Source organism: Anabas testudineus, chromosome 1 (assembly GCF_900324465.2).
Source record: "Anabas testudineus chromosome 1, fAnaTes1.2, whole genome shotgun sequence".
NCBI classification, from domain to species: Eukaryota; Metazoa; Chordata; class Actinopteri; order Anabantiformes; family Anabantidae; genus Anabas; species Anabas testudineus.
This window is the reverse complement of record NC_046610.1, coordinates 21,169,286-21,180,795: the sequence shown is the minus strand read 5'-3', so window position 1 is coordinate 21,180,795 and position 11,510 is coordinate 21,169,286. Positions and strand designations below refer to the sequence as shown.

Sequence of the window (11,510 nt, the reverse complement as noted above, 5' to 3'; positions counted from 1 at the left end):
TGAATAAACGCCCTGTATTTTCTCATACACGGGAATGTTATGTTTATTTGCCCAGTAGGCAAATTGCAGATAGACACTTTTCACTTTAATTTTAGCGAATGATTTAATTTCTTCCTTTACAGTTATTATTTATCTGCATATTATCCTACTATTGTACTAGTTTTGGTACAATTTTGTACACATCACTGGGAAATACTGTATATTCACTTAACATCTGACAGCTACGTCTGTTCCTTTACACGTTAAGATACAAAATGAGCATCAGCATGATAAACCTTAACCGTCAATTATAAATAATTAAACCGAAAGCTTAATACAACTTAAAAATACTGCTTACATATTCATACATCTGTAGATCCTTAGTCACAGATCCATAGTGCCTATAGTTACTTGGATAGATGCTGTATTGTATTTTTGTAATACTCCTAATAATTTATAATGCGAATACGAATTATTTATAGGCAATTCAACTACTAAGTGTATATTAAACTGGATGATGTCAAGCCACGCCGAAGGAAGGCTTAAATTCACCTGCTTATTGATTATTGATTGATGACAGTCACCCTGTGTGCTGTGCTGGTGTCTGGATGTTGTTGTGTTGTCTGGCCTGCTCGCTCGCTGCCCGGCGCCGCGGCGCCCTCTAGCGGCCGGCAGCCAGCCAGCTCTCCCTGGCGTCTCCGTTCGTAGCTCATTAATCAGGAGTAACGGGACAGGTCCAACCATCTGTCCCGGTTCAGAATGGAGATATGTAAACAGTAACTGCTCCGCATTTTATGCCTTATTCACATTTCTACACTGCAGAAGAGCTCTTCCGTTCATTTTAACCTCAGACGCTGTCCGCTTTTGGCTTTAATTGAAAAGCGTCTGACAACAACAACAACACCAACAATTAGACAGTCGCCGGCTTTCTGTTCACGCTCGTCATGGCGATTGCCCACTTAGCCACGGAGTACGTTTTCTCCGACTTTCTGTTGAAGGACCCCACGGAGGCGAAGTACAAAGGGGTTCGTCTGGAGCTGGCCATAGACAAGATAGTCACGTTTCTAGCGGTGGGACTGCCTTTGTTTCTCATCTCTCTCGCGTTTGCTCAAGAGGTGTCCGTCGGTGAGTTGTCTCGATGTGTCATCGTGTTGTGAAGAACTGATCCTGTGCAGTTAAAACCTCACTTAACTGTGGATGAAGCGGTGTGTTTATGTGATGTACAGCAGGGGAGTTACATCCAGTGTGATGCACAGACAGACAGAGAGGTGTGAAAGCTGCATAAGGTGTGGTTCAGGTCTCCACCCTTCTGTGGAGGCAGCCATGCCCTGCTGCTGCTGCTGCTGCTGCTGCTGCTGATGATGATGATGAGGATGATGAGGATGAGGATGATGTAACTGTGGGCACATAAGCTGCTACACATACTGACAGACTCTGAAGTCCTCTATCATGACTTCTCTCTCCCGGCTCCTACCTCATTTCCTCCATACAATACTCTTCCCTCTGACTTTGACAATTTAATATGGGCTATATATATTGATTATACGTTCTTGATTTAAACCTTGCTTGGCTAATTTATCTACTTTCTATTCATTAATATTGAAAAAGTTAGTTGCAACTCTATCTATTATCCTCTGAAAGGCAACACTAAAATGACCCAATCATCTCCAGTGACCTGGTAACCGAGGCTGAAAATAGCCGTGATGTGATGTGTTAATCAAGTCATGGACATTGTTCCCTTTTTAAAAACTTGATCTTAGAATACTACAGGCCCTTAACTGCTGAAATATTCATCCGCCGACCATCTGGGTTGTTTTTGTGAACTGCACATGCCTGACTGAACCATAATAGAGGATCATTATTGAAATAAAGCTTCTGAAAGAAAGCCTTCAACAAATTAGGCCATGTGCTCAGTGAAGGGAGGACAGACACATGATGTGGAGTTTGCTTCTTTTTGATGAGTTATCAATATTTTCTGTCAGCTCTGAATAATTTCTCACTTTCTCGTCCAGGTACCCAGATCAGCTGCTTTTCTCCGAATACTTTCTCCTTGAAACAGGCAGCGTACGCGGACTCCTTTTGTTGGGCAGCAGTGCAGCAACAAGATGCTAATTCACCACTATGGCTCCACAAGGTACAGGTGTCCCCTCAACATACTGTACACTGGCATACTTTTAACGCTGATACTATACCTCACAGTAATAATCAAGTTAAAAAAGTCAGCTTTTATAATATGTTCTCTTCTTCTGTTCTGTTTTCTCTGCCACTGTTTACGCCAGTTCTTCCCATACATCCTGCTCTTACTGGCAACCCTCATGTGCATCCCTGCCTTATTCTGGCGTTTTACTGCAGCTCCGCACCTTTCCTCTGACCTTAACTTCATCATGGAGGAGCTGGATCGTTTTTATAATCGTGGCATCAAACTGGCAAAGAATGTGGCGTCCTTAGATAACAAGGATGCACCTGAAGAAACTCGAAGGTAGACACCAAGCTGTCATATACTGTCAGTTTTACTTACTATTAGTCAGTATTTGCAGGAGATGTGATTACACACATGTAAACATGTAGTATGGGCGCATCTTGACTTGTGACCAGTATCTGCTGGGCAGGATATTATTTAAATCTGCAATGTTCAATTTTCGGGCATTTTTTTAACTATTCTGTGCAAAAATGAATTGAAATGTGTACCGAAAACTAATATGAGACTTCAGCAATGAAGTGGATAGCTTCTAAAACTATTTCATTGTAAAATTCTCCATGTTTTCCTGGACAGTGCTTCTGTGTTGGTGAGAACAATGAGACTGAACAAAAACAGTAATTAAACCAATTATGAGCCAAAAAAAACAAAACAATGAAGTAAAATATGTTAAAACAGTCAGGCGGGGAGAGAGCTGCCATTCCCTGGCATTCTTATTACACATAGTAGTTTGATCAATTGTTTGCATAAAATGTCGAGCAGCTTTAAAGTCATTACATGTACAAAAGGACATTTTCTGTATTTGGTGCTCATCAGTGGTTGTGTTAAAGAACCTACAGCAACAGACAGGGCTGAAAACACATATACTGCATATACAGTAGCCATTCGTAACAATTCTGATACTCGTTTTCATCAGGTCTATATTCTGGTGAGTATAGTGGAACCCAAATGCAGTGAGAAACGGTGAGGCAGAATGTGAAACAAAACCCCAGTCCAGCAGTAAGTGTGTGAGCAGTGGGAAAATTACTAGAATAAAACTGAGGTCATTATATGACGGTCTTCAAATTTTATGGAACACAAGTATTTGTTTGGAAATATAATAAGCATTTACTTTAGTAGTACAGTTAAGCAACCCTCTGTTTCATGCTGTGTTTCTTTCAAATAACAAATGATGATATTATTAGGTTTTCCTTTTATTTTGCTGGTATATGATCTGTATAAAAAAACTCAGTTTCATACTAAGCTAACCTATATCTACAGCAGTGCTTTGGACTTGACTGAGGGCTGCTTCAAGTACCCTTTAGTGGAGCAGTACCTGAAGACCAAGCGCTTCTGTCACGGCCTTGTGGTCAAGTACTTGGCATGTCGGAGCCTGACTCTGCTGATCCTCCTGCTGGGCTGCCTCTACCTTGGCTACTACATCGGTCTGGCCTCTCTCACCGATGAGTTTCCCTGTGACCTGCGGACAGGAGTGCTGAAAAACAACAGCATGGTGCCGCCTGAGGTCCAATGCAAGCTCGTAGCAGTGGGTGTCTTCAGGCTGCTCAGCTACATCAACCTGCTGGTGTATGCGCTTCTTGCTCCACTGGTGGTATACGCTGCTCTTGGACCAGCTCGCCAAAGCTCCAGCTTCCTCCGGCCTTATGAGATGCTGCCAGGATTTGGTGCTTTAGGTGTGGTCACACCTTTCTACAATGACCTCAGTATCTATCTGCTGTTCCTGCAGGAGAACCTGAGCGAACTGAAATCTTTTAAATGTCTGCAGGTGGGTCTAGTGTGGTGGTTAAATTTGTTGCTTATATTTGATTTGACTTTGAAAAAGCTTAAAGTTAAAATGTGTTGTTAACAGGTGCTTGAGTTGCTGCAAGAGGCAGGTGATGAGGGGCTCGACACCATGTGCTTACTACGAACTCTGGGTCAGGTGAAGACTGACGTGCTAGACAGTAAGAAGATGCGCTCACTTAGAAACAACAAAGATACTAATAAGCCTGAAGATTGATTCCTCTAAGGTAGGAAAGGAAATTAAGTCTCGCTCTTAAGCTAAATTTGGTTAAAAAATGCATGTTAACTGTAGTGCATTAAATTCATTGAGAGATGGATTTAACCTTAAACATGTTTTTTTTTTTTGCAGTACTCCCTGCGTCGTTAGTGACCTGATGGAAAGAAGAATTTTGAGGACATGCTTGTGCACTTACTTTAATGTGAATTTTTGTTCACATCAGTGTAATGATGTGTCAGTCAGAGGAAACCTATGTCCATTCATATACTGTATGTGAATATCCCAGGGACACGCGTCCTTGCTTGCTTGAAAGGGAACTGTAACTAACCTAACATGAAACATAAACTGTCTATGCCTATGCCATGCCTACTTTTCTCAGGATTTGAAATGCCTTCCATTCAAATGAAGCCATTTTCCTTGTACATTAAATCTTCCGGTGCAAGGGCCTTATACATCCTACCCTTAATGATAGAATCAGGGAAGTTCTTCTGCACTGGGATTAGATGTTCTGGTAATTTGGGTGTGGTAATCAGACAATCAAGTACACTTATGAAAACATTTCATGCAAACTAAGCTTAAAATGAACACGAATGGCTAGACACTACAAGAATTCTAAAATCCACTGGAGAAACTATGTTTGAATTGTAAAGTAAAGATTCTTTGTGTGTAAAGCTAGTTATCGACAGCTTTATGTACATGCTAAAAGTTGAATATCCTTTTGAATAGTCTTTGGGAAAATTTAATCTCAATAATTGTAAAAAAAATAAGGGCTTTTAGGATGTCATGGGGACTTACCCAATTAAAGAATGTTTAATTGTCAGTATCCTTGTTTTTTATTTTATTAAAAGTCATTAGCTATATATACTGTGTATATATATATATATAGAGAGAGAGAGAGAGAGAGAGATGTGTGTGCACATAGTTTGCGCCTCTGTAAATGAGGTGGAAGAAATAATAAGCATCAAACAATAACTAAATGTAAGTCCAAAACAAAACAGTCCATTTAACTTGCACAGTGCATGAACGTGTCTTTGTGTTAGATGTGTCTTTGTCGCTGCAGCAGAACACGAGCTCTCAGCTCTGGAGTCCTGTTTTTGGAGCCTCCACCTTCCGTGGCTACAAGTGCGTTCAAGGATTTGATTGGACAATATTTGAAACGTCACCCGCATCGTCCAATGGCGTCCGAGAACCGAGGCATCGTTTGTATTTGGTTTAGTCGAGCATCGGCGTAACGTTAGAGATTAGTTTGTAGAAGTCACAATACAGTTTTTATACCATCCGCAATATTCTGCATTATTTAGAAATACATTTGTTAGCTTTAGCATGTTTTAATCGTCCGTTTCTGGTCAGGTGAGTGCGCTTGGTTTCTGATAATTCCTGTTTTGTTTTGGGATAGCCCATCTGGTTAAGTGGCTTAGCTAGCTACATTAGCTTAGCTGAAAAGTTAGCCAAGTTAAAGCTTTCACTTTTCGCCTTTGCAATTTTATTATCTACTTGACTAGATATGCACAAACCTCCGACGTAGTTATTGCTTGTCTCTCCCTTACTTTACATTGACAAAATCTATCGCGGTGACATATATTAGCTAACCTCTAGTCTAGTTAGCATCCGCTAATGTTAACGTGAATTGAACTGAAAGGATATTCATGCTTATGTCACATTACCCTCGTATTAAAAGCTTTAATGTGATATTATGTTTTAGTTGAGGTGTCTCATCATCGTGACTCAGAACAGCAGACATGGTAGAGCCATCAGTACACAGGTTTGCATCCCTGGAAGAGGAGCTGGGCTTCTGGAAGGAGCAAGCAGTGAGACATCAGCAAAGGTAACAATTTTAGGCTCCACACCGCTTGTTAATCATCTCGTCTGTCATGTGTCTTAAATAATAAAACATTTGAGTTGTTCCGGGAGAAATTAAACACTGTTTTGTAATCAGGGCTGAAGAGGCTCAGGAGGAGCTGCAGGAGTTTCAGCAGATGAGTCGAGACTATGAGGCAGAACTGGAAACTGAACTGAAGCAGTGTGAGGGTCGAAACAAAGAGCTGCAGCTGGACAACAACCGACTTCGCATGGATTTGGAAAACATAAAGGTAGAGCACCTTGAATATAAATAGGCCTTGGCCCCTCTAGACCTGGATAGTGCTGTGGTGCTCCAGTTAGCAACATGAAAAAGATGTTACAGTGCCCCCTAGAAAGAGACACCCACACACAGAGACGGCTTATAGCCAACCCAAATTTATATCACTGCTGCTGCCTTGCTTTAAACCAGCTGCTATTTTTATTCAGCCGTCCATAGGGAAGGGACCTTAGCTAATGTCTTAAAAATACACTGATCCTGTTATTAAAATATGTTAGCAAGTGTGCTGACAACGAATCAATAAACATAGCAAAGCTGCCGTTGTCAGTGTTCATTTTATGTCTGGCGGATTTATGCAGGAGAAATTTGAGGCCCAGCATTCGGATGCTTTGCGACACATCTCAACCCTAGAGGCAGATCTCACAGAGACTAAAGCCGTTAGAGATCACCTGCAGAAATACATCAGAGAGCTGGAGCAGTCCAACGATGACCTGGAGAGAACCAAAAGGTCAGCAAGAGATCTTATGTTATTACCTTATTAGGTGACTTAATTATTGTTAATGACCAACTGGCTGTGTTTAGTGAACATACTGTACACACACATAGTTAGGCTTTAGTATGCTGAACCAGCACATAATCATTGAGTGTCGCTAACTTTTATTGACCTATCCACTCTGCCTGTCCCAGGGCTACCATCATGTCTCTGGAAGACTTTGAGCAGCGGATGAACCACGTTATTGAGAGGAATGCCTTTCTTGAAAGTGAGCTTGATGAGAAAGAGAACCTGCTTGAGTCTGTTCAAAGGCTGAAAGATGAGGCCAGAGGTACGTACGCACACAGATTCACTATGAATTTCTCTCTTTATGTCCTTTTTTTTTTTCTGTATCTGAGCCAAGTAGTTTTATTCTTCTAGAAGTTTGTGTTGCCTAAATTCACCAGATGTCTTTAGATGTTTTTATGTTTAATTTATATTTAACTGATTAGATATACTTTATAATGTTGTGAGCTGTGCTTTTCCTCCTTTCAGAGATTCATGTTCATGTTTTTCTTTAATTTCTCTGTAGTATGAAAATGAACTTCAAGCTCTACAGCAAATGTAATGAATGCCACAGTTTTTTTTTTACAAACATTTTCCACTGAAGTCTCTGACATGTATGGTTTTGCTGTTTGTGGCAGACCTTCGCCAGGAGCTGGCTGTACGTCAGAAGGAAAGACGTTTATCCAGCAGCCTGAGTAAAGACACAGACCGACTAGATCTGGGGTGCCACTTGCCTGGTAACACATCCATCCCAGTCACACCCTCCAAACCTCTCAGCTCATTTGTCACGCCCCCTGCTTCCAGTATTCGACGAGGTAAACGTATCTCCCATAGCAATAACTACAATCATGCCAGCCCACTTTATATTAACTAACTATGTGTTCACCTGCTCATATTGTTTTGTTTTAGGGGACGGCTTAACAGGGACTCCCCTCACTACGTCAGCTAGAATATCTGCACTCAACATTGTAGGAGAACTTCTGAGAAAAGTTGGAGTAAGAGATATGATGGTTATACTGCTCCTGCATGCAGTGATTATATCCCCACACTACTGAAATGATTAGTATAACTATAATTTTGGGTTTCAGCTATTCATTAATTATTTTTTTTTATGTACCAGAATCTGGAATCCAAATTGGCATCCTGTCGAGACTTTGTGTACGACAACCCTGTCAGCAGACCGGCACTTTCTGCTGCCCCTTGTAGTCCTTCTGGTTTAGAAACGGGCCCTGAGGTCCAAACTACCAGCATGAGCCCTCCTCCTCAGTATGACAGGTGAGAGGAAAAAATACATTTAAAATCTAAAAGTGAAGAACTACAAATGTTATTTTACAAAAGTATATATTTCTACCTAATTCTTTGGTATAACTGTTTAATTAATTGTACAGTTGCTACAGTTGTAGCGTATAATCAATAATAATCAAAGGTGTTGGTGCTCTGCACTGTTGCTTGTGCCCATTTTGTTTCCTTTGTTCTTTTAGATTTGATCACATAAAATCTGCATAATAATAAATGTGAGAATATGAGTTAGAAGTATTTGATCATTTAAAATGTGTTCATGTGAATATGCACTACTTGTTTTGCAGTTTAGTGAAGCGGTTGGAGTTTGGACCAGCTCCACCAAGAAGTCTCTCTCAGGGTGCCCAGTCCCCACAAGGAGGGGTCAAAATCCTGCTATGAGCCATCTCCTTCCTTCAGTACCCTCAGCCAAAACAAACTAAAGCAATGGGACTTTGAGCTGTCTTCCTTTGTCACCACATGCCCTGCTGAAGTGTTGAACAAGGAAGCCGCTCTTCGTACATCACATAATCGGCGCATGAACTTTTAGTATCACACTGTGTCTGTCAAAGGAAGCAGAACTACAGCTTGTGTAAAATCAAGGAATGCAAAACCTACTGCTCACACCATTTCTTCTACTGTATCTTTGACCTGCAGTATACTGATTTGCTTTCTGTGTTTGATCAAGGACAGCAGGGCTTTTGAAACATCACTGCTCCCAGAAAATGCACATAGGGCAGCTACAGTACTTCATCATTGATCGGCTCAAAAATAGAAAGTTAAATCTATCAACAGCCACTAGATGTGACTCTGGTACATGGATAAAGAACCTGGTGCAAAACAAATACTATATTTATGACCAGGACTAAACCAAAGCTGTGATGAATGCAAACCTGGTCAGATACACCCCCTTCCAAAAGTATTGGAACAGTGAGTCCAGTTCCTTTATTTTTGCTGTAGACTAAAACATTTCGGTTTGACATCAAAAGGTGAATATGAGAGAAAAGATCAACATTTCAGTTTGTATTTATTTGAACACACCCATTATTCATGTGAGCAAAACTATTGGAACAGATAGACTTAAAATGGATTAAAGTGAATAAGACTTAATATTTAGTTGCAAATCTTTTGCTTGACTTCACCAATCATTTGCATTTTTCTTTCATTGCAGCCTCTTTCAGTTGTTGTGTGTTTTGGGTGGTTACTCCCTTTAGTCTCCTCTTTCGCAGGTAAGATTCCTGCTGTATACAGTCTAAGTTTGGACACTGACTTTGCCAGTCTAAATTCACTTCCACTTCTTGCCCCTGATTAACTCCTTTGTTGTTTCTTCAGTGGGTTTTTAGTCTTGCTGCATGATGAAGGATCTCCCAATCAGTTTGGCTGCATCTTTCTTTGAATTGGCAGACAAAATGTTTCTGTAGACTTCCGAGTTCATTTTGCTGCTGTCATCATGTGTTACATCATCAATGAAGATTACTGAGCTTGTCTCAGAAGAAGCCATGCAGCCCAAGCCACAACATCACCTCCACTTTTCACAGATGAACTTGTCTGTTTGGGGTCATGAACAGATCCTTTCTTTCTTCAAACTTTAGTTTTTCCATCACTTTGGTATAGACTCATCTTTGTCCATAAAAAACAACCATAGCCTATAAAACTTGCAGCATATACAAATTTCTGTACTTTTCAGCAAATTCCAGCCTGGTCTTCCTGTTCTTCTTGCTAATGAGTGGTTTGCATCTTCTGGTGTAGCCTCTGTGCTTTTGTTCATGATGTCTTCTGTGAACAGAAGGTTGTGATACCTCCACTGTCTGGAGGTTGATGCTGTAAAACAGTTGTTTTAGGGTCTTTCTTCACAGCTCTCATTTGTACAATGGCTCTTCCATCTCCTTTCAGCTTCACAATTGCTTATTTTTCACCAATAGACAGCTCTCTGGTTTTCATGTTGGTTACACCACTTAACTTTAAATCCAGTCTGAACTGGCAAAAATCTGAAACTGAGAGTAGACATTCAGTGCTATTTATTGTTAGAATAATCAATGTAATAGGACACCTGGGAAACAAAACTCTGTCACATGTTCCAATACTTTTGCTCACATGAAAAATTGGGTGGGTTCAAACAAAAGGAGCTATCTTCTAAGTTGTTTATTGGATCCAGATATAAAAACCTGAAAATCAAAGCTGAAATGTTTTGTCTCATATTGATCTTTTAATGTACAGTTAAATAAAGGAACTGGCCTCACTGTTCCAATACCTTTGGAGGGGAATGTATATAAATCAGAGGTTACGTTCTTTTCTTTGTAAACCTGATATAAAAATAATTAGTAAAAGTCTTTGTTTGTTAAACTGTGTGCTTGAATAATGTAGCTCTACTCACAGATACTAATGTGAAAGAGCTAGATCAATTACACAGAGGTCCAGTTGCAAAGTTGAGGTGACGTGAAAGCAGTCAGGTTGCAATTAAGTTTTTAAAATTCCAGTAATGGATTTAAATCTCTTGCTAGTGTTAGAATGATTCCTAAAAGTTGCATATTGTAGCTTGAATTGCTGCCATGAATGGATGGTTTAGCCATCGCTGCCTCTTTGGTTTGTATCCTCTGCTGTAATAGTTTAAATTTATTCCTCTTATTATCAGGCTCTTAGCTTTACGCTGCCTTTTATCAGAGTCAGCAATTAGTTTTTGGTTTAATTTTTAAAAAGTTTTCTAGTATGCAAAGCTTATAAATGTGAAGGACAGGATTTGTCACACCGCACACATTTATTACTCTGATCATGAGTGTAGGATTTAGATTGGTACGTGCACTACTGAATGTAGTGCATGATAATTGTCTTCTTTGCATGTGCGACCTCCTGTCTGTCATTAAGGGTTATATGGTGTGTGAACAGGGAAAAACAAAGCAATAATAGATTTTAGCAGGTGAAAGATAAGCACAGTTCATAGTATATTTGTGTAGGTATATATAATTTATATTGAATCTATACATCTCCTGCCTTTTGGTAACAAACATTCTATATGGAGAAATAGTTTTTGCAGCATCTTCCCAGAGGTGAAAATTAGGAGTTCTCACTACTGCCATACAACTGCTCATTAAGCAAATACTCAAGTACATAATATCACCTGTAAATACCAGTCCGCATACACTGTACTGTATGCAGTAACCTCTGTGTACGAACTGACTTCACACACGAGGGAAGCAGTTTTTGCTCATCTTTGCTGCTTGTTGAAGGACCATGAGCTAACTAGAATTGTAATCTTTGAACACTGTGTATAGGTGTTTGGATGCAGCACCTCTAGAGCTGCTTCTGTATTCAGACTTTAAACTGTATGTGCCTGAAGTACTAAATCCAGCATTTAGCCTGTTGGTCTGCTGCTGTTTTTTTTTTTGTTTGTTTTTTAAATTGAATAAAATTCTGTTGTACTAACCAAGACAGAAACATTAAAGGG

At 40.1% G+C, this 11,510-nt stretch overlaps 2 protein-coding genes across 2 annotated transcripts; both read left to right on the top strand.

Moving 5' to 3' along the window:
• The first annotated feature begins 920 nt into the window (after positions 1-920).
• On the top strand, positions 921-4,947 carry LOC113162687 (pannexin-1). Its single transcript, XM_026360965.1, has 6 exons — positions 921-1,104; positions 1,992-2,113; positions 2,259-2,458; positions 3,437-3,941; positions 4,026-4,185; positions 4,308-4,947. Exons 1-5 carry the CDS (start codon positions 924-926, stop codon positions 4,173-4,175), a joined length of 1,158 nt encoding a protein of 385 aa, XP_026216750.1. The 5' UTR covers positions 921-923; the 3' UTR covers positions 4,176-4,185; positions 4,308-4,947.
• Positions 4,948-5,364: 417 nt separating this feature from the next.
• LOC113162490 (nuclear distribution protein nudE homolog 1-B) lies at positions 5,365-11,505 on the top strand. The gene is made up of 9 exons (XM_026360639.1): positions 5,365-5,525; positions 5,878-6,000; positions 6,112-6,265; positions 6,612-6,760; positions 6,940-7,076; positions 7,429-7,605; positions 7,700-7,785; positions 7,911-8,065; positions 8,377-11,505. The coding sequence occupies exons 2-9, from the start codon at positions 5,915-5,917 to the stop codon at positions 8,468-8,470; spliced, it is 1,038 nt and encodes a 345-aa protein (XP_026216424.1). The 5' UTR covers positions 5,365-5,525; positions 5,878-5,914; the 3' UTR covers positions 8,471-11,505.
• The last annotated feature ends 5 nt before the right edge of the window (positions 11,506-11,510 follow it).